The following is a 26,545-nucleotide window of genomic DNA, read 5'->3' as shown; positions in this document are numbered from 1 at the left end:
ATGTCACGTTAAAATTACATTCTCCTTGTATATCTCGTTAATTAAATATATTACATATATTCTATATTTTATATACAGTCAACAACCCTATCGGACTTTAACCTTATAATGTAAGCTGTAGCCTTTTTTGTTTTCTCTTTGTTCGATTTGTTGCTGTAAGTTTTGTTGCGACAATAAATGACTTTTTTTTTATTTTTTTATTTTTTATTTTTTTTATATGTTTTGCCAGTCGAAATCGATTTTTACAAAAACATGATCAGTCAAGTATACACTCATATTGTATACATATAATTAATAATTATTTAGGTACACTCACCGACCTCACCGTCTTACCTACCATTTTTAGGGTTCCCTACCCAAAGGGTAAAACGGAACCCTATTAGTAAGACTCCGCTGTCCGTCCGTTCGTCCGTCCGTCTGTCAGCAGGCTGTATCTCACGAACCGTGATAGCTAGACAGTTGAAATTTTCACAGATGATGTATTTCTGTTGCCGCTATAACAACAAATACTAAAAAGTACGGAACCCTCGGTGGGCTCAGTGGGCGAGTCCGACTCGCGCTTGTCCGGTTTTTAATTTCATTAAGTACTCATCAAAATTCGAATTTACTAATAAATCTTTTTCAATATTAATTGCCGAACTAAAAATCCCGGAACTGACGATTCAGAATACCGATGTCGTCAGAATAAGGACGTAGACGTGCTGCGCGGGAATGGTGCGGTGCTCCGCGCGGGGCGCCCGCCTGCCCGTTCTACCACTCGTCTGCTTCACCCCCTTGAAAACGTAAAACTCGAGTATAAGAGCGCCTTAAATATTCTATACACTTTTTCGCTAGGATCAATCTTCTTCTCCTTCAACCTAGCGTTTTAGCTAAGCGTCCGGTCTTCAGCATCCTCTGGTGTGAGTAGATTTTAAGTAGATTACTTATGTATCAGAACATTTTTTGGTACAGGCCACCGTTTACGAGTTATTTACAAAAAATATTAACAATTGATCATATTTAACTTTTTACCTTAAATATTTTTTTAAATACTGATCCTAGCGAAAAAGTGTATAGAATATTTAATGTAGACAATTTTACGCAGATTACTTATGTATCAGAACATTTTTGCTACAGGTCACCGTTTACGAGTTATTTATAAAAAACTACAAAGGGACCTTTAAACCCGATGACTGATAAGTTCATCAGCGTCACATAACATAAATTGACCTCCGCATTGGATAGACAGCAACATTGAATGTTCCAGTAATCAAAGAAACTTAATTGCTAAATTGGAAATCAAAATAACTAAACTGGGCCAGAATCCCCAATTTTAAACTACTACGTTTTGTGCTCATCGATGTTAGTGTCGTAAGCGCCATCGACAATAAGGTCCCTTTTCATAGATAATACCACATATGTACTATAAATCTCGCGTTCGGGTACCTATCCAATGGGAATTCACGTGGACAATCGCAACAAATACGATACGTGCCTAACAAATAGCTGTTTCTGTGCCAAATAATCTGGATAGCAATGTGTCAGCGGTGCCAATAGGTTAGCCACGGTAGATACGAACTTGCATTGAAATGTAAAGGAAAATTCCTTTGCATTGACTTTAAAAAAATTATACCAAAATGTGGCAAAATGTTAAGCAGCCACTAGAGTTACACGCGCGTCGCCGACCCTACACGCTTACGAGTACCTACATAGGGTAATTCGCCAGTAACTGGTCACCGGCCAATAACTGGCCACCCTAAACTAAAAACGAATTATATTCACCTATAAACAGAATTAATTTTAGTACCTATAAGGTTTCAATAACTGGCGAGCCTTCAATAACTAGCCACCTTGTACTAAAATGAATTCCATTTATAGGTGAATAGAATTCATTTTTAGTTTAGGGTGGCTAGTTATTAACAGGTGGCCAGTTACTGTAAATTACCCTACAAGGATTCATCTTGGGCAGCACTCGACACTTTTAACTTTACATATAGAAAAAAATAGAAATATAGTTACTTATATAGAAAAAAAAGGAATATTTCTTAAAAAGTTATCTGAAGAACAGGATGGATTAAAAACGTACCTAAGTACGCAGTGGAGACTAGAGATGCACCGGATATTCGGTTACTATCCGGTATCCGGCCTATGCGGCCATTATTTTAATATCTGGCCGGATACCGGATAGTAACATTAAAATCAAAAAATCAAATCAAAAATATACTTTATTCATGTAGGCCTAGCAACAAGCTCTTATGAATCGTAATTAATCTTAATCTAATTATCAGAGCAATTTATTGATGTTAATATTATTCCATAATAAAATTGGATTATTATACATATCAAATTTAACACTAAGAATTTCACAAAAGGATCGTCAAACATTAAAAAGATTGTATAAAAAATACTAGTCTAGAATTTCTAGAATAAAATCTAAATTGCTTGATTTCGGAGTAAACAAATTGGATTTAAGAAACAGTCACGGTCATAATCCTACTTGTTTATTATTTTAAAACAGTTTAAACATTCCACTGACTTGCACGCGCACTCATTTTAGAACCTAGAAATGTGTCCGCGCGAAACGTTCACTATAGGAAACAGGTCAAACCTGCAGAATGCGCACCTGAAAAACCGAATTGTAGGTATAGTTCCGCTGGCCGAATATTCGGCGGCCGGATACCGGATATTCGGCCGATGGTCAGGCCGAATATCCGGTATCCGGTATCCGGCCAAACAACTATCTGTTGCATCTCTAGTGGAGACTCGTTCGCCTTAATTCCTCTTAACTGATCACGTCGCTAAACGAAAGGAAAACCGTGACATCAATCAAATTGTAGACTAAATAAGCCTGAATTAATTAATTGTTTTTTTACAAATCTGTGGAGTACCTACTGAAAATTTAAAAGACAAGAAGTGACACATTTTTAGCGAGATTTATTTTCAACGGATGTAATGTGGGTTTGTTTAGTTAAGTTCATACGCAGTAATTAGGTTCACGTATCTCCTGTAGACGTAGAACTACTCAAAATAAGGACTATAAGTGAACCCTCATTGAGCCAGCGTGGGGACTATAGCCCAAACACTCTCGCGCATAGAGGCGTGTGCCCAGCACTGGGATATGTACTATATAGGCTGAAATATTATTATACATTATATATAAAGATTAATTTTCTGATTGAATCTTTATCCGTACCTATAAATATTTATTAACACATTTATAGACTAGACGGGTCTATCGCGAATTTTTTTTTCGCAGGTTTCACTGTTCGTGGTCGTGGCTAACTGATAACGACGTATAAATATTGCCCATAGGTGTGCCTACTCTTATTGTCCTATCAACTATTATCCATAGTGAGTGACAGTTTTTGTTTTGAAATCTGTGAATGTCCTATAAACGTAAATATTTTGGATCGCAAATGAAAGCCGCTCAATCGTCACCAGTTTCCATTTATTCCGCATTTTGCTGTTTGTTTTTCTACCTACATCCGACTCATCGTTAGCACAGATAAAATCCTCATCGAATCCCGATTCCAATATCCCTGAATTTTTTTTTGAGTTTGAATCAGACATCAGACTATAAAACAAAAATAAAAACAGTTTCCTGGAGCCTCGTTCGGAATAAAAATTATTTGGTAATTATGTGCAATATTTTTTTTGGAATAAGTGAGTTTTGGTTGTCTCCTGACGGTATTGTAGTACTAGTAGAGTAATAAATAATACACTACTACATTATTACTCCCTATAGATCTCATTACTTAGGGGGTGAAATACATATACAAAAACTAAATTCGAATTAAATTTTCGATTCTGCATTGGGCTTGTTTCCGAAAACCGAGAACGGTGGAGCTAAAATTATTATTATGTACTCGATGTGTTCAGTTAGCCTAAACCGCAATTATGAAATTGAATGCTCCCGTATCCAAACCATTATGAACAGGAAAGCTAATAAAATTAGATTAGCACGTTTTGAAAATGAACCAACTGCCCTCGCAAGGTAAAAGCGATATCTCAAAATAAATGCCAGTTTAATATTCTGCTTAGGGAAATTAGAGGGCAAATTTGATAATGATCCACTAAATTCCACAAATTTACGATATTGTAGGGTTCAGAGACGTTTGGCAGTTTTATTCACCTAATCTTAATTACGACTTGCACTTTATATATTACTTATTCATTTCTGCTTGCTGCCATCCTAATAATAGAGTCACTGTTATATTCATGAGTAGGAACAGAGACTAAAAACTCGCACCAAAATTCAGCCTATTAGCTTTCAGCTGAATGTTTCTGTCAGAAAAGCTTCGTTTATTACCTTCGCGAAGTCTATTAATATTCAAAAGTGTTCGATGGAATATTTATGCAAAAAGCCACAAACTTAGTCCCGCATCTATAATTAGAAGTACCTAGTATACCCGTAAAGCTTCCTTAGAACTTTTTAGTATGCGGCTGCCATGATTATTTATGTCTATCAACCATCTTCGTTTCGCCTGAATTACAGAACACAGATATGAAAATATGTACATAAATTATTTGGGCTAATCAACTTTTTCTTGTGGCTGGTTGTTATGGTTACGTTTCCTCGGTCACTGTAAAAAACCATAAACCCATATACATATACTTAGTAAGTAACATTACTAAGGGCTCATTTAGACGATGCGAGAACTCGTATGCGAGTTTCATTACATTGCCGGTTTTGATCGGTCGGTTGAATTGGACGTAACCAACAGTCCGCAATGTAACTAAAATCGCATGCGAGTTCGCGCGCCGTCTAAATCAGCCTTAATTTATTAAATATTGGCTCACTAAACAGAATAAATACAATTAATTGAGTAGGTATATCCTGCTTAAAACATCCCAGAAAAAAGCTGTACGTTACTGAAAACCAAATTAAAATAGATTGAATAGAAATTTAAAACTTTACAAACTTTAAGGCAAATAAAGAGAGGACGCGTATAATATTCTTAAAGCGGAATCTGTTAAGAAACGATATGGTATAACAACCATATAAATACGATTAATATAGATATTGTGATCCATAGATGTAAGATGTTAATTAAGAACCATAGTACCCGCCACATTACTAATAAACGACCTACTTATTACGTGCATGATACAACAAGAAGATTGTTAAGTACACGTCTAAACTCTAACAAACGACGTATCGACCTATACTAATACGAGTACGTTAGCCTGTTACATTTTTCTGACGTCAGAAGCTCATTTTTCTGTAAAATACACCAGCATTTATCAGTTGAATGCTCCGGATTTTGTGGCTTCCATATTTCTGGGGCGTTGTTTTCTTCCCGATAATGTAAAAGGAAGATCGAATGTTTTCATTCAAATTATAACAATGGGTAAACAATGAATCCTGTTGTTATTCGTTGATAATGAGGTTTTTACCATAAAAAAAGTAATTTTATTCCTTAAATTAAGAAGAAGGAGCTATGTTAATTCAAATACATTTTAGTTCATTCATAAAGGGGCCCACTGATTACCAGTCCGCCGGACGATATCGGCCTGTCAGTTGTTCGGAGCTGTCAAATTTTTGTTCTAACTGACAGTCCGATATCGTCCGGCGGTCTGTTAGTCAGTGGTCGGCTTAAGTACCTGTTATGTTTATACCATAAGATTCCGCACGTCTTCTTAGCATCATTTAGTAGGTACGTGGTGTGTCTAGATTAGAGCTTTGACTCTTAATTATTTGATGTATGTATGTATTTTTTGACACACCTAGCAACCTAAATAGCTTAAAAGATTTCTATCAAGGTAGCTTCATCAAAGCTGCTGCTTTAAGGAAGACATAGTTAAAAAAAAATTAAGTTGCTCCTTTCTCCTCAGTTTTACAATTCTAGTCTGGATCATGGATAGTCATGCATTCTTCAAAACCGTTCTCCGAATCCCTTTATTTATATGCAGTAAGTATATAGTTTATAGTAAGGATATGCAACTCGTGTCTCTGCCTGCCTCTACCACAGAATAGTTAGGCCATCGTAATACGGTCTACGTACAGAATTCTGTCTAACAAAACTGAAGTTTGACAGTCACGATTGTTCTCTCCCTAAACCATATTGTCTTTCTCGTTCGCTTGACTGTGCCTTATAATTGCGGCTCAGCGCAGACGTGAGTCTAGACTCAACAATTGAGTGACATGTCACTGCATCTTCTGCTTTTTCCTTCAACGGAATCAACCATGACAACCCTTTAATTTTAAGTAGGAACCGTAAATGTCATTCGTTATCCAAGCCACGTTAGCTTAACATTTGGGATTAATTGGCCCAAACATTTGCTGTACCGGCCCGAGCAGGGCACGCTCCCAAAACACGCTGTTAGTTAGTTTGTCACTTTAACAACTGTTTAGACAGCTGCTATTTGGCACTGCAGGTTGGACTAATTACGCAGGGGCTTACTCTATTTAAAATAATTAGGTATTTATATATAAACTTTACTAGTTACCTAGCTAAACCCTTCAACACAACTAGCGTCTACTGTAAATTAATAACCGAGATCGCCAAATTGAAGGGTCTAAATCCTTCAAAAGAATATCCCTATAAAATATTTTAAAACAGAGTTTCATTGAAAAGAAACTTTAAAAGAGATAATAGATTTCACAGCAGCGGCTTCTGACCTCATCAGCATTTTCATTTCTTCAAATGTCAAAGTCTTTCCGAAAGCATTATGAAGAGTTCCTTTGCTTTCTCCAGGATCACATCATCAGATTCTGATGACAATAGGACCAACTGTGACCCTTAGAATAAGAAATGAATTTCCCACATTTCCAAATCGGGAACATAATTATGTACCTACATTAAAAAAGATTCTGACGAATTGAGAATCCCAGCGTCGAATTTTTAAAATCTGTTAACAATGTGAGCTTGATTTTCGTTCCCGTTTATACAGGTACAAAATAACAAATAGCTTACATATTTATTTCGGCTTGTTTGCTTTCCATAATACGCGGATAAGCATACGGAATACGCGGTAACTATCTATTCCCCAGAGTCTCTTCCGAAGTGCTTGAGTTGGTTACCAAATAAACTCCTAAATGGCTTAGCCTTGAAAGCTTAAGCGCTCTTTGATTTACTATTCACGTTATAAATTCTACGTTTGTAGTTAAATACAGTTACAGAACTAAGTTTAAAGCTCTTCTACACACTGTAACTTTTTGCAGCGATATAGTCATGGTACAGATTTAATTTAAAATATTGTACAGTAATTTAAAATATTGCCTGAAACAACCGCGCGGTAAACGCGTGTTTTTATCGTTACAAAATGAAGCAGTGGATAAAGTCCCTACCAGTCTGCCGGACGATATTGGCTTGTCACTCTTGTCAGTTAAACGCAAAAGGTGACAGTTCCGAACAACTGACAGACTGATCGGACGATATCAGATATCGTCCGGCGAACTGGTAATCTGTGGGCCCCTTAAAACATCGGGATCCCTAAGCCCGGTATCATAGAACTTTTACCATGACTACGCTAACACTTAATTAATTATACTGTATTAATAGTTTCACGTTTGTCATTTCTACTGAAAGCACCTAGGTACTCTGTTTTGACGTTATTAATACTGTTCATTACGTTTTCGTGTGAAATTATATACAGATGTTAGTACATAATCATTTTCCATCGAATTTTCACGGAAAGGTACGAACGTGTTTTGCTATTTCAGTCAACCTCGGTACAAAAAGTGAGGTTGACTGAAGTAGCATGACAAATAACAACGTTTCCAAGAAAATACGATGAAAAACAATTATGTAATACATCCTGTACATCACGTTATATTGTAATGTTATTATAAAACAAATACCAAAATATGAATTGAAGTTGTAATTAAAATCGTTCCCGATATTGAAACATAAATTAATTTCCTATTATTTAAATCAGAACAAAATTTCGTTGTCAAGAACATGAAAGCCATGTTTTATTTGGGTCAGTACATTTTGACGCGGATCACAAACCCATTATCATGAATATAATTAATATAATTATGTACTAGACGTTAATTACTTAGGTACATATTACTGTATAGGTAGTACCTATATAATATATTATTTTACAAATTAGAGTAATTAATAATACATATATTAATGTGCTTTTACTATACGCCTAGTCAGAAATATTTTGATGCGCTTACGAGTATATTAATGGGGTAAATACTCATTAGTTTGAATCATAATTGGTTAGTCATTACATTTTATTAATTAATTAATCTTTATTGCGCGATACTTGATTGAACAAATGGCGGACTTAATGCCCTGAGACATTTTCTACCAGTCAACCAATGAGCTAAACCAGAAAGATTTACTCAGGTGCAGGGTCTTATTCTGGATATAACTTATAAATCTTATAAATATCTTACCTTTTTCTGGCTAGCCTTATGGACAATGAAACCTTCTTATTACTTTTACCGTAGGTAATCTGCTTAAATCCATCTTGGATATGGGCTTTAATCCGATTAAGAAATAAAAGTGCAATTTTACCTTCGATGATTTGTATTTTAATTTCCAAATATACAATACAATACAATACAAATACTCTTTATTGCACACCTCAATAAAAGAAGACAATACAAAAGAAAACAGAAATAAACTAACCAAATATACTTATAAATACATATATAATAAAATCACAACTAACGCTATGCTTAACGAGCCAACCAATAACTATAAACTGATTAAGAGGCAAGTCTTGTGTCACATTTTGGATAAGTAAATTTAGAATTTAAAAATATGACATAAACACACAATCAACTCTTTGGTTGGGGCCGGCGGCATCGTCTGACCAAAGAGTCGGTTTAGTCTCTCATCATCATCATCAATATTTAAGATCTATGCTCTTGCCGGTGTAGTAATCGCCACTCTTCTTTTTGCTGGGCCAAACTTTTAACTCCCTCGTACGACACGACATAAACTCTATCTTTTATTTGGCTGAGATATGTGAGCCTGGGCCTTCCTCTGCGTCTTTTCCTCTTAATCTTGCCCTCCGGGATGTTTAAAAAGAATCTGTCGTGCCGTATCAGCAGGTGACCAACCATTAGTTTAGTCTCTACTTTAAATTTTTTTTTGGATAATGGATATTTGGTCGCTCGTTAGAATCCACAACACTGCTCGCTTGGCTAGATTCAAGTAGGTACTTACTTAAACACCCAGATGCACTAAATTTCAAAGCACGAGAAAGCAATTTTGCATCTACTTTCGTATGGAAATATAATTTGACTCCTACCGCCGTACACTTGCGAGCATTATAAAGGTAATGTGTGAAGATGGGAATTCACCGAGTTACACTAGACACGTTTGAGCGTTCTCAGCCCATTATGGAAGGGATCAACATACATAGATTACCTCCTACAGACTTCGCTTTGAAGAATTAAGAAAGACGTGGTCACTTTTACTTGTAGGTAATTCCCCGCGAGCCGCGCTTCTCCGATTTTGTCACGTACGCTCCTTTGCCTAACTACATAGATATTTGAGATATTATATTATGTAATAAAAAAAATTTAAGACTACGTTTTTAGTTCCGTTGCAGCGCTTTTTAAAGAGCTATTTTTTTGTTACTGTAGCCCGTGTTTAACACATGTTTGTAAACGTAGACGCAATTTCGCTTATGTTAGGGTTTCAGCTGCCTACTAACAGACAAAATGGATGTCAGTATCGAATTTCCTGTGTTTCAAACGCCCCCCTTCTAAATTAGTGAAGTTCCATAGTCTATCTAGTAGGTGTTGATCTATGAGGAGCAATCAAGCCGTTGTTAGGAATAAAAAGTGGATCGAAAACGGTTCAGTGCTCTCAGTGAGGGCTGCTTAATAAATCTATTACTTACTGCTCAGTAGCTCGGATAAGCTTCTCTATCCTTTGTATTCTTATTTTAATTATAGAGGCTTGTTATCTCACACGTAGGGTGTTGCTATGGGTATTGACAGGTCTGATCACAAATTGTTTGGGAGTGATTCATGTTTAATAGGTTAATGTTACACTTTAAACGCACTGATGTTCTTTAATTGGGTATACGGGTGTAGCCTGTAACACGAGCTAATAATTAAAACAGATTGTACTCCTCAAACGGTGACACTTTTGTTCAATAACTTTTTAAAATTATGAAGTACGAGTATTTAGACTTCCTAGTTATTTTTCATATAAAATAAATATGATCTTCAATGTACGCCATTATCATTGTGATTGACGTTGCTTGTCACGCCTTAATCATAACAAAATTCGCAATACATTGCGTCTAAGAATAAACTTTAAAGTTATTTTTAAAAGTCGATGAACAAATGTTGGTCAGTATGAGGAGTACAGCCTATAGTTTAATTTTTTGCTCGTATTACAGGCCACAGCAAGTATAAGTGACAGTTCTCAATTAGATATACTTAGAGGCGAAGCTAACTCTGCACGGATTTGGGATGGGACAGAGTGTGGAAGTGAAAACATCATCCTTTTACATGACGCTTATTTATTTGCACCAACAAACATATATTCTTAGCATTAGCGACATTTTCCATAAAAACTGTCTTGCACTGGGATTAATTGATAATAGTCATTTATTTTCTATAGAATAATATCGCCCCCAGCTACAAGATTCCCCTATTAGCGCCGGAAAAGGACATTTCCTAAGAGACAGATTAATTGCCGTAGGTATACAGGCTGCCAAGAATAGTACAAATTGGTTTAGTTAGTCTTTATTTTTCTGTGCGAGATCGCTTTTTAACGATAAAATCGTTTTTATCTTTCGTAATTTAAACATATCAATTTTGCTCTGCTCAAGTAAATCTAAAATGACGTAGGTATAATCTAAATGTTTTACTATAGTTGTTTCATTTGAACAATATTATATTAATTCTTCTCATTAACATATATACTTTAACTAGTAATTGATATAAATAAAATATTTAAGTATACAAACTGTTGATAAAATCATGATTCTCTACAAAAAGTGCGAAATTACGAAGAAATTAAGGTAAATTGGTTTCACACTATATGCCATTTCTATCGAAATTTACTTTCAGATGTATTTGTACATTATGTAAGCCCTTAATTTTTAATGCTCTAGTTGTATGTACTTACGTTTATTAGTATAAAATAGGACAGGCACACACTCTTTACCAAGATACTTATATTGGAAAATCTTGATTAAAGCGTAGCATCGAGACTTCCATCTAGATATTGCCAGGTGTCTCAGCTCAGATGAAATCCCATTACCTCGCGCGTCTTAGCCAACTCAAACACATCTCGATTGTTCACGAGACGACGCGACGCAAAGCTGTAATAATGTGAAATTGAGTACTTGGCTACAGCAAATTTATCGTAAGTCAGTCTGATTACTTATACTTATTAAAAATAATCCCAAATTCCAATAAAAAATTGATTCGCGTTGTACAAATTGCCGCTCCCGGTACTAGCGCCATGTCGCGTAATATTTAGTAAACGTCGTTGACGCGAACAATATAATTATGTTTAGTTTATTTTGAGCATATCGTCCGCTAACTCTGATAAGCAACTTCTCGTCGTTGCCCTTTGTTGCCAGGTTACTATTTATGTCAGCTTTGGCAATTGGTAAGCGCAACAATGTTGCTGACTGCACGGGACTATAGGAACTTCCAGTTCCATTTCCGAACTGGCAGCGCAATTGAAAAATGATCCACTTTGTCAAAGTGACAGTCAATAATGAGCAATTTCGTTGTCATTGTATAAAGGTTCAAAATAACGTATAATTTCAGGTCACCGCGCAAGGACCAAACAAAATATCGTAGGTAATTGACGCATATGTAAATATTTAATTCTTTATATTTGTAAAGGCCAATAAAGTTATCGTAGTATCAATAAATAAAGGTATCGATAATACCGCATCCCACAGGAAATGCATTTAAATCAATATTTGCGATTGCATTCATTGTGATGATAAGGCTACGTTTATGTAGATGTTGTATTTATTAAATTTTCGTTCATGAGCCCTTGTTGCCGACAAAAGGGTGTAAAATGGCTGGAAAAACAAGCTTTATAGGTATGTTCCATTTTGCTGGAAATCCGTATTTTTCATTACACGGAGGGTACCTATCTTATTTTATTCATCTATGGAATTCTGAGCTTTATTTTATATGAAGTAAAATGGTATTTACAATAACTGTCTATGGATATAGGAGGTTGTGCAATCGAGCAAGTGGTATTAAATTTCATTTTATTACTTTAAGCTCGCTGGCCTGGAACTCTGTTTTCCGGAATTTTAATTTAGCTGGAGGAAAACATCGCCCAAAGTTTGTGCGCCAATACAATATATTTGTTTTGGTAACGTGCTCCAACGAATATTTCAATCTGATCGCAATATACGCTCAAGGGGTTATTTTTACTGCAAAAATATTTTTATTAAAAATTGCTATCGATTTTATATCCTTCCCGGCTTTCCTTATACTCGTAAAAGTACTTTTAAAATACCTATCAATATATTCTAAGACTAAAATCACATTACATCCTAGGAAATACCTACCCATTAATATTAATACCAATTTTATTTTCTTCTAAATGAAAAATATTTATTTATATAACAAATATAGAAAGTAACATTATACAAATTTACAGACTAGGGTGGATAAGTACCCGGGTAAATGATCTTTTAAAATTAGTTTAGCTTAAATAGCTATTACGGATATGTAATAATAAATGCTTTCCTTTAAACAACTACTATAACTATATAGCTAAAAACGAACGAGTGACAAATCGTTTTGTAGTTATCTTTATCGCGTTCGTATATGCCCATTTAAGACTTTTTAGACCCACATAGGTACATTCTTTAGAAAATAAACTTGTACAAATGTTAATCTTATCATAAGTAAGCTCAGGAAAGGAATAAAGCTAATACGGGATAATTCTAAGGTGAACCTTCTCAAGTATTACAGAAAAAATATTGATGTCTATAAATATGTTTGTTTGTTGACAGAGTGGCACGAGATTAGGGTTGTTTATCCATTCGGTTACAGAGACCTTGCCTTCAACTAACCAGAATAATATGGCCTCTGACCACATATAAAGTTGATACGATTTGGATCTTTTTTATACTGGTTTCCACGAATGAGCTGCTACACGAGTTAAATAAGAATAGGAATTACAGCCCGGGGCGGAAGGGACGGATTTCACCCTCCATCGGTTTTTTATTTAAATAAAAGGTCACGTAGCATCGGTGTTTAGTTTTTCTATTCCATTTAGTTAGATGATATCTCTAATATCGTTATAGAGATTTGCTATTGATATCAAAGAGTATATTGAATACAAGGGTAGTACCTATTCAATATAATACGAGATGATGATATCTGCAGCAGGTAGGTAGGTAGTAGGTACATTTTCGATACCTTGAAATTCGACGAATGATAAATTAATTATTTGGTGACATCAGATACATAAATTATTAACTTATTTAGGTAGGTACTTACACTACTTACGTACAATTGTTACAAGTAATATGCTTAATTACTAAGGTATATTCTCGTCAGATACATACTTAGGCAATATAATGCATGGTCACAATTGGTGTCCATGCCAGACTGCTGTAGGTAGGTGTATGTTAGACACTGGCGCATAACCTAGTAAATATGTATGTTTTCAGGAATTTCAAACACTATAAACATTTGCCGTGAGTTACAATGTACCGTTTTACAGTCAAAGGTCGCCCAAACTTTACAACATCAACTTTACGCTCGCAGTAACAATAAAATTAATGTTGCGAATGCAAGCGTTTACGCGTTGTTTTAAATGCTACGTGCTATAACAGTGGCGAACAAAATACCGCTCGAGAGCTGCTATCAGTAGCTATGAACGTTAAGGCTCGAATAAAAGAGACTTGGGAATTGGGTTACGCTAGAAAAGTGAGAAAATTACAACTATTATAGGGATATGTTCACGCTTTAGATAGGCTAAGCAGCGTTTCGCAAAATTGACTCTAAAAACAAGAAAAGGTAAAAAAAAATAAAAAAATTGTGTTATAAAAGAATAAAATATTAAATTGAGTAGGTACCTACTAACTTTCTCATCTATTGGATAAAAATTATGTTTTTAAAAAGGAGTTATAGCCTACAATTAATTATGTAATTCAAAATAAAAATGTAAGTAAAATCTCTTCGCCCCGAGCGGAAGGAGTTGAAAGAACGTTTAGACCGTTTGAAAGGTGCGGGTTCGAATCCCTCTAGGGTGTTTTCTTTTATTTTTAATCTTACCTAAATATTTTTGATTCATTAAGGACTACCCTGTGATCAATACTCTTTTGTTGTGTTATTTTATACTCATTGCGCGTCTACGATTAGGTCCGCACTAAAGGCCTGCGCAAACCGGCGGACAGCAGCGCAGATCACTTTTAAATTATCAATGTATTTTCTTCCCTATTTCAATTACCTTCAGGTATAAATTTAATTGCTTTGAGACCGACCTCGGAGCATCACGGAGGATTGTTACTCCGCGGCATCGAGGAGCACGTTAGAGGATACCGCGGCGGTAGGCGCCGGCATACCGCGGCATCCCCCGGCATGCGCCGAGGCCTCCCGAGTGCGCCGGAGTAGCGCCGGGACGACGGGGGAGAACTCGTGCACACTAGTCACTAATCCCTTGTGATAGAGTACACGCGGCGGCATGCCGCGGCATCCCCCGGCCTGCGCCGAAGTGCTCCCTGGTGCGCCGGCAGCCAGCGCTCAGGCTGGCGGGCGCTCGCGGTATCGCGGGGGATTTTACCTCGCCGGTGTGCGCTGCGCGGCGTAAATCCTTCTCGGTGATCTGCGCTGCGCTCCGCCGGTTTGCGCTGGCCTTAAATGTAGCTAGTAGCCTATAGGGGGCAGCATAGGAGCCGTCAGATTTTTACCGCTAGGCGTAAATGTGACGTTACCCACTAGATGGGAGAACCTACTATGTACAAGGAAACGTACCTACGAGAACGGTAGATGGTAGCACTTGTTTTGGCAATGTACATGTGCACATATATATGTTTCCGATTCAGGCCACAAGATGGCAGACCCTCCAATGCGCACAGTCCCTATAACTTATAATTTAAGTGTAGAGGGGATAACATTAAGTTTATGGGTTTACTTAAGAGAACAAATGATACGTTTATAAAATCAACTAGGTTAATTATCAGGGTACAACTTCATTGACATACCTACGTTAGAAACAATTCCAAAACCAAACCTTAAAAATAATATTTTGGGGTTGGTCTCAGACTTAACTGGAGCATACCACGACCTAGCGGTCAACACAAACGTTCTACGTTCCGCTGTTACATCAAACACGAAAGGTATGCGTAAAAACGCGGGAACCAGACCTCCTAAGGGCCTTGGTAAATATTGAGTTAGTCGAATAAGATCGATTGTACCATTCGTCAACACTGTTAACTAACCATTTGTAAACCTTATATCAATGGTATTAAGGTCTACCAATGGTAATTTAAGAGTATTGCTGCTAGTACGTGCGGTCTCGCGCCGCTGGCTGCTTATTGCCGTGACGGCTCCTGCGCATCATATTGCCCACCGAATATAGGTCCAACCTCAGAGGGCCCGGGAACCGTTTCTTTCGTTGGTTTATTTATCTGTTTCTCTATGCAGGTGAGAGGCAAATAACAACATTTCGATTTTCGCGGTAGACCAATAGGTCCTTTGATGCACCGATTTAAGGGGATGCACTGATTTTTATAAACGCTATTTTGGAATCGGATGCCAAAAGCCGAAACACGATTGCCAAGTTAAAAACGTGGTACTTAGAGGTATTTTGTTTTAACTCACCACGTATCTAAGCAAAATAACTAAGATTTGATGATGATGTGTTCAAAAATACCATTCCTTAATAACGTCATATTCTTTAGTGCATATTTTTATGACTCCTGTAGCCATAACAATATTTGTTATAGGTGGTCTTGGTTTAAGGAAATCGATGCAAGATAGGGTCTTAACTGTAACTTGAAGGCCCTTAAAATACCTTAAGCATTTTGCTTGACTGCGCTTGGAATACTGGTCTGCATTATTAACACACTGATCACTATGCTTTACTCCAGTTTAACTCTGACCTATAATCACCCATAACAGTTTCGAGTAGTCAGGCCAGGTTACAGTAGACATAAACTACAATATGTTTGTAGACGAAGGCAGGAAACCGACCCATTTCGGTATCGACACTCCTATTCACCAACTTCCGGCTTCCGTCTGAGGTCGAAATAGTGATTACAGTTTAATGTATTCTAGGTGATGTGCGTCCTTGCCTTAAGAAATTTGATATAGGTTTCGAAATTGTAAGTAAATCTACTCACGTATGGATACCTGTCAGTTTCATAAGTGATTAGCCAAAGGAAGACATTTTAAATTTTTTAGAAACATAAACTTAATATGTACCTACTTGGAATAAAACATTTATTTACATACAATATATATACAGTGGTACTACTAAACGAAATTAATAACTAGCTTAAATCTAAAATAGGCCCTTGAGGCATTGTACCAAGGATGCTGGCGGCATTTCCTCGCTGTATCGCAATGCTGATACGTTGTGCGAGGTAGCCGCCAGCTCTTCGGTCACCAGTTACGTCAACCAGACGCTTCGCGATTTCTGCGAACAACTTATGCGCGCTGGGACCCCATGGACCTAGAGTTTCAACACCAAATGGTACAAAATGGTACTCTCTACCGAGGCTCTTATATTTGTTACGTTTTAGAATTTCGGCGCTTTCCGCCGCTCCGCCCGCTTTTACAGTAGTCCGTTGGAGGTGGGACGGTGCCAGTGTGTCTACGCAGGTAGCATCCCACACCAACATCCGTCCCAAGCTCCAAGGAACTAAGGACACTCCATCGGGCCTCTTGCCATCATCTCTGATAATGCCAGTCGGCTCAAGAAGAGCAGGCACATTGATGGTGGCAAGAGACCGACGGACTATGTCATTAAGCGACGCATGTCTCGAAAAACGGCCTGCACTTTTTTGACAAGATAATCCGTGGTGTCCCAGTCGGTCCACGTCCGTGCCACAAGAGCATATGTGTGGCGTACACACCGAAACCCCGAGTCGCAAACCAGTCGCCAGTCTAAGGGAGGCCGGATCCAAGAAAGTACCAGTATTGGGCGAAGGATGGGCATGTAGCCAGTAACCGGCTTCCCGGGCTCCGACCGCCAAAAGCCTCGCGCGGTCTGGACCTGTACAGTTGTTTAGGAGAGTATTGTAAGTTAAATCACAGTAAACATTATCCCAACTCCTTTGTGAATTTGGGTTGTCTGGAAATTGTTTGCCTGGGCAAGCAATTTTAAAAGCATTTTTGGCGTCCTCAAAGCCCGCAATCTCACAGTTTGTGGGCAAAGCCCTTAAGATATTTCCTATGAGACCAGACGTGCTATGAGTGGACGCCAAAAAGGCTGGGGAAGCCACACTGGAAATTTTGCGAATTCCTAAACCTCCAAACCGAATGGGGAGGGACGCTTGAGACCAGGAAGGCTCACTTAGCTGAATGTTTAGAATCGTCTCTAAACTAATTTTGATCAAATCATCTATGGGCGACAATAAATTTTGATGTTTCCAGAAAGGACAACAGCGGAGCACATACGTAAATTTAGGGACAAAAAGGCAGAATTTAAGAATCACAAGAGCATAATGAGGGCTAATTTCGAGTAAGCGATCCATGTGACTTTTGAATTTAGTTATGGAGTTAGAAATATAATCGGGAAAAGATTCTTCGAATATAGGAGAACCCAGGAGGCAAAGAGAATACTTGTCTACTGATTTGATATTGGGAGTCAGATCGTCAAATTTGGGTTGTAAGTTGGTCAAAGTACAAGAAGATTTTTGAATAAAGAGTTCGCATTTGCTGAAATTCAGTTCTAAACCAATATTTTCGAAACTACTCTTAATAAAAGACAAATCAGAGAGTACAGTATTCACGTCACCTCCTAGGGTTCCGTCATCTAAGTACCACACATTGAATTTTGATTTTAAATTTTTGATAATTGGATTTATAGCCAAACTAAAAATTGCTGGCCCGAGAGGGTCACCCTGCTGACAGCCAACCTCGGAAGATAATTCATGTGACTTGTACATTAATTTAGATGAGTCTGAATAGCAAAAGAAAAGGTAATTGTATAGTTCCGGAATTTTGTCCTTAACTTCTGTCAGCAAGGTGTCTCTACTAACCGAATTAAAAGCATTTTTAACGTCAATTTTGACAACAATTTCGCAATCATCGAGTGAAAGGTAGGTCCTTAGGGCATGGACGGCTGCCTCGCACCCACCTTTCGTGCCGAAACCTAGCTGTATTGGTTCAAAAAGGGATTGTAATTTTGATCTAATGTGTCTAACCGCAATTTTTGAAGCCAGACGTCGTAAAGTTGACCCCACCGCAATGGGTCTCACCCCTCCGTCCTTTTTGGTTAGGGCGATCAGGTTTGCCCCGTATAGAATCGGGACGATATTAGTGTTAATTTTGCCTGAAAACATAAAATTTATTAATTTAGTAAGGGAACAGACAAGCTGCTCACCTGCGTCGCCCACGGAATGAGAAATAAGATCTTTCAAATGTTGGGGCGAGATCCCATCCAGGCCGGCCGCCGAACCGGCTTTGAAAGAAAATATGGCGTCAATAACGTCTTTGCCTTCGATTTGGAGGCAGGCCTGGTCAGCTGTAGGTGGGGCAAACGAGTGTGGTACTGAAGGAGCCGGGGGATGTTTAGATTGTAAGGCCGAGAGGGTATCGGGAGTATCTGGCGATAGCACGTCGTTTGTGAAAAGAAGACGAGCGGCACCTTTAAGATCGCCGTCGCTAATTTTGCTTTCAATTAATTTAGTTCTATTGAAAGTGGATGAGCTACATCCAGAAGGTCGAGAAATGTGTGGAGTTGTATTCGAAACGCAATTGTTTTTGATTTTTTGTGTTAAAGAAATTGTCTTATCCTTCTTGGCATGAAGGGTTTTGAATGAGAAAAGGAAAAGATTATGCCAATCATCAATTTGATTATTTTCCACACATTTTGTAAGTAGGCCTGAAAGGTGTTTAGCGACTGTGATCCTGGCGCCGCGCGGAACTCTTTTAATAACGGGCACATTATTTTTAAGTTCGCTAAGGTGTAAATGGAAAGGGATAGAATTTGGATGGTCAGAAAGGGGGGTGGTCAAAAGGGATGGGCCTAAATTTAGACCGGCGTCATTTTGGCTGATACAAAGACGGTGTTTTTTGGAAATATGAATATTGAGGCCTCTCTGCGTTTTAAAAGAGTTATCGCATTGTACACAATTAAAATTTGGATATGGCGTGCCATCGCCTGATTGAGTTGCGGCATGCATCCACTTACCGGAACTACACAGCAGTAATTAACGCACAAAAAACTTAAAGATAAAATAACAAGATTCACTAGAAATACAATATATAGTTCGTTGTAGACGTTGACATCGGCCGTCAGGGCGACACGACGTAGCCGTGCAAGACCACAACGTCTGAAACAAAAAGATATGTTATTATTTGTTCAGTACTGGGCCTGCCCACACTATTGCACAGTAATCTGGTGTTTTTTGATAAAATAAAAGCAGTTTTAGGCATCTAGAGCCATGTATAATTTGAAAAATAAGGAATTCATACTTGGAATGAAACTGGAAAAATACATTTTCTTTTCTAATAACAATACATTAATAAGTATCGCATTTAGGGCGCAGCGAATCTAGCTTATCTGTGAATTTATGTCCTTTATAAATAACTTTTTTTCTTTTTCAGCCATTTGTTAGCAAAGTAAAATATACGAAAAACAATAATACCTAAGTAGGTTTTCTAACTAATTTTAAAATAATAGGCAGGTAGGTATCCATATAATATTTCACTACTCACTCTAAAAACGGGACGATTTTTCACAACATTTCTTGTACCTATTTCAAGAAAACCAATTTAAAAAATTGTTCCTATTGAAAAAAAATAAGTATCATATTTTTACTACATACAGTAAGTTACATCTCGTATTCTATATCGCACATGACACCTTATATCTCGGTTTCGTATCATTACTACAAAATTAGTTCCCAATAAATCTCTTCCCGTAAAGCCCTATATTTTACATTCGATCTTCAGTCGGAGATATTTTATAGTCGCAGTAAAGCGTCAATCGGAGTCTTTATCACCGGTCGAGCCACAGTAACTGATCGGTTAATCGGCTTACCAATATTTAATCATCACTAGTGATATGGTTAAGTCCCGGGAACGTACCTCACATTCCCATTGTTCCCAGTAAATCCAGGAATATTACCCAGGGTTAAACAAAATAGGTAGGTAGGTACAGTCTGTGCGGAAAGAGAAGAGTTGTGGAATATACATAGGTAGGGGAACCAATATATTATACGAATCTTCTCTTTTCGAACAGACTATGTATTTCTTTGGACACTGGCTAGGAGGACCTATAAAAAATGATATGAAAAATTACGCAATACATATTGGGTTTGTTATAATTTGCGTGTATAATTTATTTGCCTGAATGCTAAAATTTTACCACAACCAACGAATATTTGTCTTAATAAATTAAATAAAAACAAAGTTCTGAATTTGTTTCCAATAAGTTTTAATATTGTTTCATTCGTACTATTCCTTTGTTCGACAAATATTCCTGGGAATGTAAAAATTACTGCGCCACATCACTAATCGCCACAATCAATCAAGTAAATTCTACCGCTAATAAATTTAACAGGTACAACTATAAATCGTTCCGACTTCGAAGTTCGCCGTCTGCTAAAGACCCAACCATATCATTAGGGCGACCCACACAATCCCTATCATTTTCCATATCGTCCTATCATTGGCCCATTTCGTATCCCTATACTTTCCCAAAACTAATGACCGCTTTTATATTCGCCTTCGAAGTTTTAGGCTCTAGGCAAACTAGGCAATTATCACATCGCCCGCAGACTGTTCCCACGGGAGGATAAAATTGTAAACTTACATACAAACGTGTCGAACCTCGCGGCTATTTATACTCTTTTTGTTACAATAGGCTCGTAGTAGGACGTCGTATCGTGGTCACTCTTGTTACGAAGCCTTATAGCGCATCCTTGCTATCACAATTCCTATTTCCGTGTCCATCGTCCTCTTTCTTCAAGAAAGCCATCCTTATTACGTTCGTAAGAAGCAATAGATATCGTGTACACGAAAGTGGGCGGACGGGGTTCGTGTTACAGCCTCTTGGTAGAAGTTTTGTTTGCTCGGGACACACGGGCCCGCGTGAGAACCTCCCGAACTGCATGGGCGTGACATCGAACTCTTTTTTGTCGTATTTTTTCTTTTGTACGGCTAATGTTGAGTATCGGTAATAACTATAGAGACATCGGCTCCGACGTGACCATGACAATGCAAGTCCCAGAGCTATGGTACGTAGCTTATGCTCTTCCATTATGTCCCACACGTGTTTAGGACTCTTTAATCTTTTGAAATCCTTAAACTTTTGGAACTGCACGTTTGTTGCATTTTATGATCACAAATATTTTATGGCTCATTTTATGCCAATTAGCTTTGTTGACGGTGAAATTCTACGAAACATTTTAATACTCATTTCGTGAAAATTTTAGTAGTCGCCGAACTGCAACGATAAAATTAACTCGAAAGCCCGCTGGGAGCTATTAAAAAGTCATCAAAGTTTCTGGAACGATAAGTCAATATGCGCATAGCGAGCACTGTCATGCACGCGACATAGGTATACCACGCCGAGTATGCACGTGCTCTTCAGTTATAAAGATTGGAATACTTTCTCCGCATTGTTTTGCTTCCCTTGGGGAGGCAAGAACTGAATACAAATCGTTGTTTACATGTTACTATTGGAAAACTTGTCTCAATTGGTTCAAAGCCAATATTGCCTAGACATGCGAGTAACTTTATTTTATTAGGCACCTATTGTACCATATACAACAATGAATCATTACCCAACTATGTCTCTGTTACACATCTTATCTTTACTAATTATGACAACTAATTAATGCCTAACTTAACGCTGTCATAACTTGTAGGTAAAACCAAATGACCTTTCTTAAAAACGTTGCTCTGTGTGGCCGTGAAATATGCTTCAAGTTATATTTACGTGCAACCTCAGATGCCCAGCTATCTCCCCGAGGCGTTACGGAGGTTTTGCCTATTCGGATAGTTTCATCCGAGTGCTTCCCTAATGAAATTTACATATTTCATTTCTAGTAACAGTCCAATATTATACCTGCGTCCGGCTATATTGGTTCCGCGGCCTTTATTGAATAAAACATACTCAGTATTGCATGTTCCCGACCTCTCAGATGCATATTTCTTACATATTTCTTGCCCGTAACGGCCAGAGTAGCATCTACATTTTTATTGCCATCCCCTTTATTTAATACAGTTCCGTTACAAACTCCTATAAAAATCCAATAGGAAATAGTTTGTCTTTCATGAGCGTACTTTGCTGTAGTTTTGAATATCAATTGCATTTTTATACGGAGCAAACTCATAAATGCGGTTGCATTGGCCATCGGGAATCCATATTTCATTAACTGGATTCATAATGTATCATATCGATCATATATGTAGTAAGTGTGTTTACCTACGCGTGTATACATGTAGCTAATGAAAATATTGGGGAGAATAACAATACGCGGACCTCAGGGGTGAAACCGCAATCCACGGTGGAAAATCACGAGACCCCGAGCTAATGAAAACCATTAGTGGTGCACATAATAATATTTCAATAGATACACGCGGTCCACTTCCCACGAACTCTACTGTCAATAACTAAGATAACTATACCAGCGGCGATCGCCCGAACTTAAATTAATAATGAGGAAAATGGTACTAATGCAAGTACGCTAGCGCCACCGCGCGCCGCAAACATAACTTGGCAGTGTAGTATAAAATAAAAAAATAATAAAGAGTGCCTCTGGGCAGTGAGTGCCTATTCTTCACCTTTTGTTGGGACAGGTGATTGATGGACCCTTTATTGTTGGTGTCGTTTGCTTTGAGAAATGAACTGTTATGTTTGCGCTCGGATACTTGATTGCTTATTGCAATTTGGGTTACTTTTTTCCCGCGGCGCATTCAATAAAGCATTTGATAAATTGATTTTTTTAGAGTTTTGAAATTATAAAACAATTAGAGGCGAACGTGGATTTAGGTACATTCGGACAACATAAATAAAGACTTTATTACGGGATCAGAAAATGCTCTATAATTTTGGCAAAATGCCCAATGATTTTACCTTTAATCGGGGCTAGCACTAAATTATAGAGCAAATAATTGCCTTCAATGAAAAATGGCATGACGTCTGATTATTTATGCAGCGACGATTAACATTTGTGCTTAAGCGAGTGCCGCATAGGGATTAAAATGTCGAATTTATTTCACAAACAGACCATGCAAAATGGCACTCCACCCTACAGGGTGATATTCAATCCAAGTCTCCCCATTTAAGTCGCAACGCAGGGTGGCATGAAGCATGAATAGTACCTACTATACCTCCGTACGTATGCTTTGATGTTTACCGATGAATGATTATGCTCCCTAAATGTCGAAATTAATATACGCAGCTATTGTTATACGGTACGTCGGAAAGCCAATTAAATTCGGTGCCTGCATTCAGCTCGGCTTTATTAGCATTCCGTGTTTTCTATAGAAGCATGGAAAAGGGGGTGCATACAGAGGCGACGATTTCAAATTAGTTAGTTCCTCAGAGCTCTATAGAGCTGAGGACATATCCCTGATTAGGATGCTTTGCAGTAAATCTAGCTGGCATCTAGATAGCGGCGCGACTGCACACATATATATATCAGAGTGATTCATTAGGCAATGCTCAAAGTAAAGCACCAACACACATTTAGGTCGATTAAGTACTTAAAACTGGCTCAGCGAATTCAAAATGGCCACTATATATGTGAATATGCTCGTGGTTACAGGCAGCTTACGTTTTATTGAGCAATTGCAAAGCAAACAATGCACTGAAAATTTAATGCCGTGCCGTGCAATATTTTCGAGTTAACAATTTTCAGGAACACGAAGCGGTAATTAGCCTATATTACACAATAGGCGATTGTTAGATGCAGGTGATGTGAAATTACTTGAATATTCCATGTGCGAGTGTAGTATACAACATGACGCCCGTACCGCTTTCTAGCGATAAGACCGCCTGTTATATTGTCTACCTTTGTTTTGTTTGGTTTAAGTACCTATTACATTGCATTGTACACCATTATACTTCACTGTATCTGTATGAATACAAAACTGAGATTATTTCCGTTTTTATACATAAAAAATATGTAAAAGTAAATGGAATACAGAATATGTATAATATTATTTTCTCTTTTGAACAGCGATTAAAAATGTAAATTCCCGCAACATGTCTGGATTAAGTAAATATTTTCTCGTATTCCATTTACCCGCGGTAATATGTACAGGAATATCCCTACAGCCACACACACACATAACACAGGCTTATCAGAGTCATCTTCACGCTTCTCGTTCCAAGCTAATGAGAGGACCCATGCTGCACCGCATGGAAGAAATTTCTACATTTCTAGTATTTCTACGCTAAAATATATTTAACTGGTGAATCGCCAAAAGCTTTGCATAGATACAAATTCGCGTGTTTATGCAATGTTTACATGCAGCCATTAAATGATATCAGTGGGTAAAATCTGTATTTATAAACATTTTATACTTTGTTTATACTGATAGCTAACAGCAGATTACATAAGTTCGAGTAAGTAATACTTTACTGGCTAGCAGGTATTCTTCTGTGTTGTAAAGCCAAATGTACCTATTTGCAAGCAAGCCTGAAATGTTAAATATACTCTAATTTAGGTGTCTACTTTTATTCAATAAACTGAGCTAAAAATGGGGCCCTATTTCTAATTCTGTGTGTGCTCTGTAACTTACAAGAAAACTTTACTACTAAACTAAACTTTACTTTATTTTTATAATTACTGTAAATTCATTCATTATTACTGTAAAATAAATAACATAAAATAAGAGTTCACACAAATATTATCTAAAATTACTTCTCTGGTCTACAAAAACTTTTAATTCATAACTACTTTTTATCCGCTCTCATCTCACAAATTCATCATCTCTAAACGTTATTTTAAACGATACACCGTTGATTGAAACAGTCTTTCCCACTATTTGTACAGGCCAATAGAAATGAATTCTCCATTTGATTTGGATTCGGACTCCAGGCGTTCGAAGGTACTAACACTACTAACAGTAACTCATTTCACTGACCGTCGATAGACTTTATTTCGTTGCAATAAAGTCCACGACTGGTCGGACAACTGTGTCTACGATGGTAATTGTCCGTCGAGACCCGTGAAAGTGCCGGTCGGGCATTGTGCTTGCATCGCATTGACAATGAAATATTATGACAATAGTGTCATAGTGTGTAAACACTTTTTTGGGAGGTTTCATAACATTGCAATAAACGATTTTAAATTGCCATTTACTTGATGACTTACTTGGTGAAATTCTGGCATCACGAATTGACGAATAAGAGTTTATTCTTTATTCTTTATTCAAACACTATGTATAAGTTTACAGCTCCAGGCAAGGCACTTATACTGTTAATAGGTACATATGTTGTCAGTATCAGTCAGTATCATAAAATTAGTAGGTACATATCAATCATACCTACCTCTATATTATGTTTGACTAAAATAGCTGCCAGTATACGGATAAAATAATTTGACACACCTCAGTCAATTATATAGCTTAAAGAAAAAAACAATTGGTTAAAGATAGATACAGACCAACAGGCGGACAAAAAGTAGATACATACAAGTAGGTAGGTATAACTCTAAATCGTTTATAGGTTCGATCGTATACTAATTCCAAAGTATGCTCCATAATTAATGCTTTAATGACATAATTAACGTGTATGTATGTACAGTCAACGTCAAAGATATGTTTGAAATTTTTTGTATTTTATTATTTTATTTTATAGGCTAAATGTTATGTTATAAGGTTAAAAAGGATGCAGTTTGACTACTGAAAATTTATAACAGTCCTATACAGGACATATTACCTATATGTACTTTATACAAACGAATATCATACTTACATATTAGTTTGACTTGCCAGTCAAATACGGGCATATTAACAATATTTTTTCCCTTCGTAGATGCAGTCCAGAGGTTCCTGGAGATGCCCACATACACAGAGGTGAACCCGGGAGAAGACGCGTTGCTCAAATGCAGGATATCCGAGAAGAAGGGGGTCTGCTCGTGGCAGAAGGATAATAAGGTATGTTCTGTATAAGATTAACTAAATTTACTTGACTAGTGCCAAGCCACCTTACGCCATACGGCACGACAGATTCTTTTTAATCAACGCAGAGGAAGACCCAGGCTCACATGTCAGCTAAATAAAAGATAGAGTTTCTGTCGTGTCGTACGAGGGAGTTAAAAGGCTGGCCCAGCAAAAAGAAGAGTGGTGATTACTACACCGACTAGAACATAACTCTTAAATATTGATGATGGTGATGAGTAGAGTAAAACCATTTTTAAAATGCACTCTCTTACACAAGTGATTTCAATCCCAATCGAAATTCCAATTTACATTGCAATAGCAAAATCGTCGGAACTAGGAGGTACTAGCTGGATG

General features: G+C 37.4%; 1 protein-coding gene across 3 annotated transcripts in view; it reads left to right on the top strand.

The window, feature by feature from the left end:
• Nucleotides 1-26,545, top strand: part of LOC134796191 (hemicentin-1) — a 92,250-nt gene that overhangs the window by 22,954 nt on the left and 42,751 nt on the right. For all 3 annotated transcript variants that reach the window (XM_063768204.1, XM_063768203.1, XM_063768205.1), the window contains exon 2: nt 26,064-26,185. In XM_063768204.1, coding sequence (XP_063624274.1) covers nt 26,064-26,185 — 122 coding nt within the window. The remainder of the gene's footprint in view (nt 1-26,063; nt 26,186-26,545) is intronic.

The sequence above is a fragment of the Cydia splendana genome, chromosome 13, assembly GCF_910591565.1.
Source record: "Cydia splendana chromosome 13, ilCydSple1.2, whole genome shotgun sequence".
In the NCBI taxonomy this organism is placed as follows: Eukaryota; Metazoa; Arthropoda; class Insecta; order Lepidoptera; family Tortricidae; genus Cydia; species Cydia splendana.
Note: the sequence above shows the minus strand (reverse complement) of the source record. Positions and strands in the feature narration are given on the sequence as shown.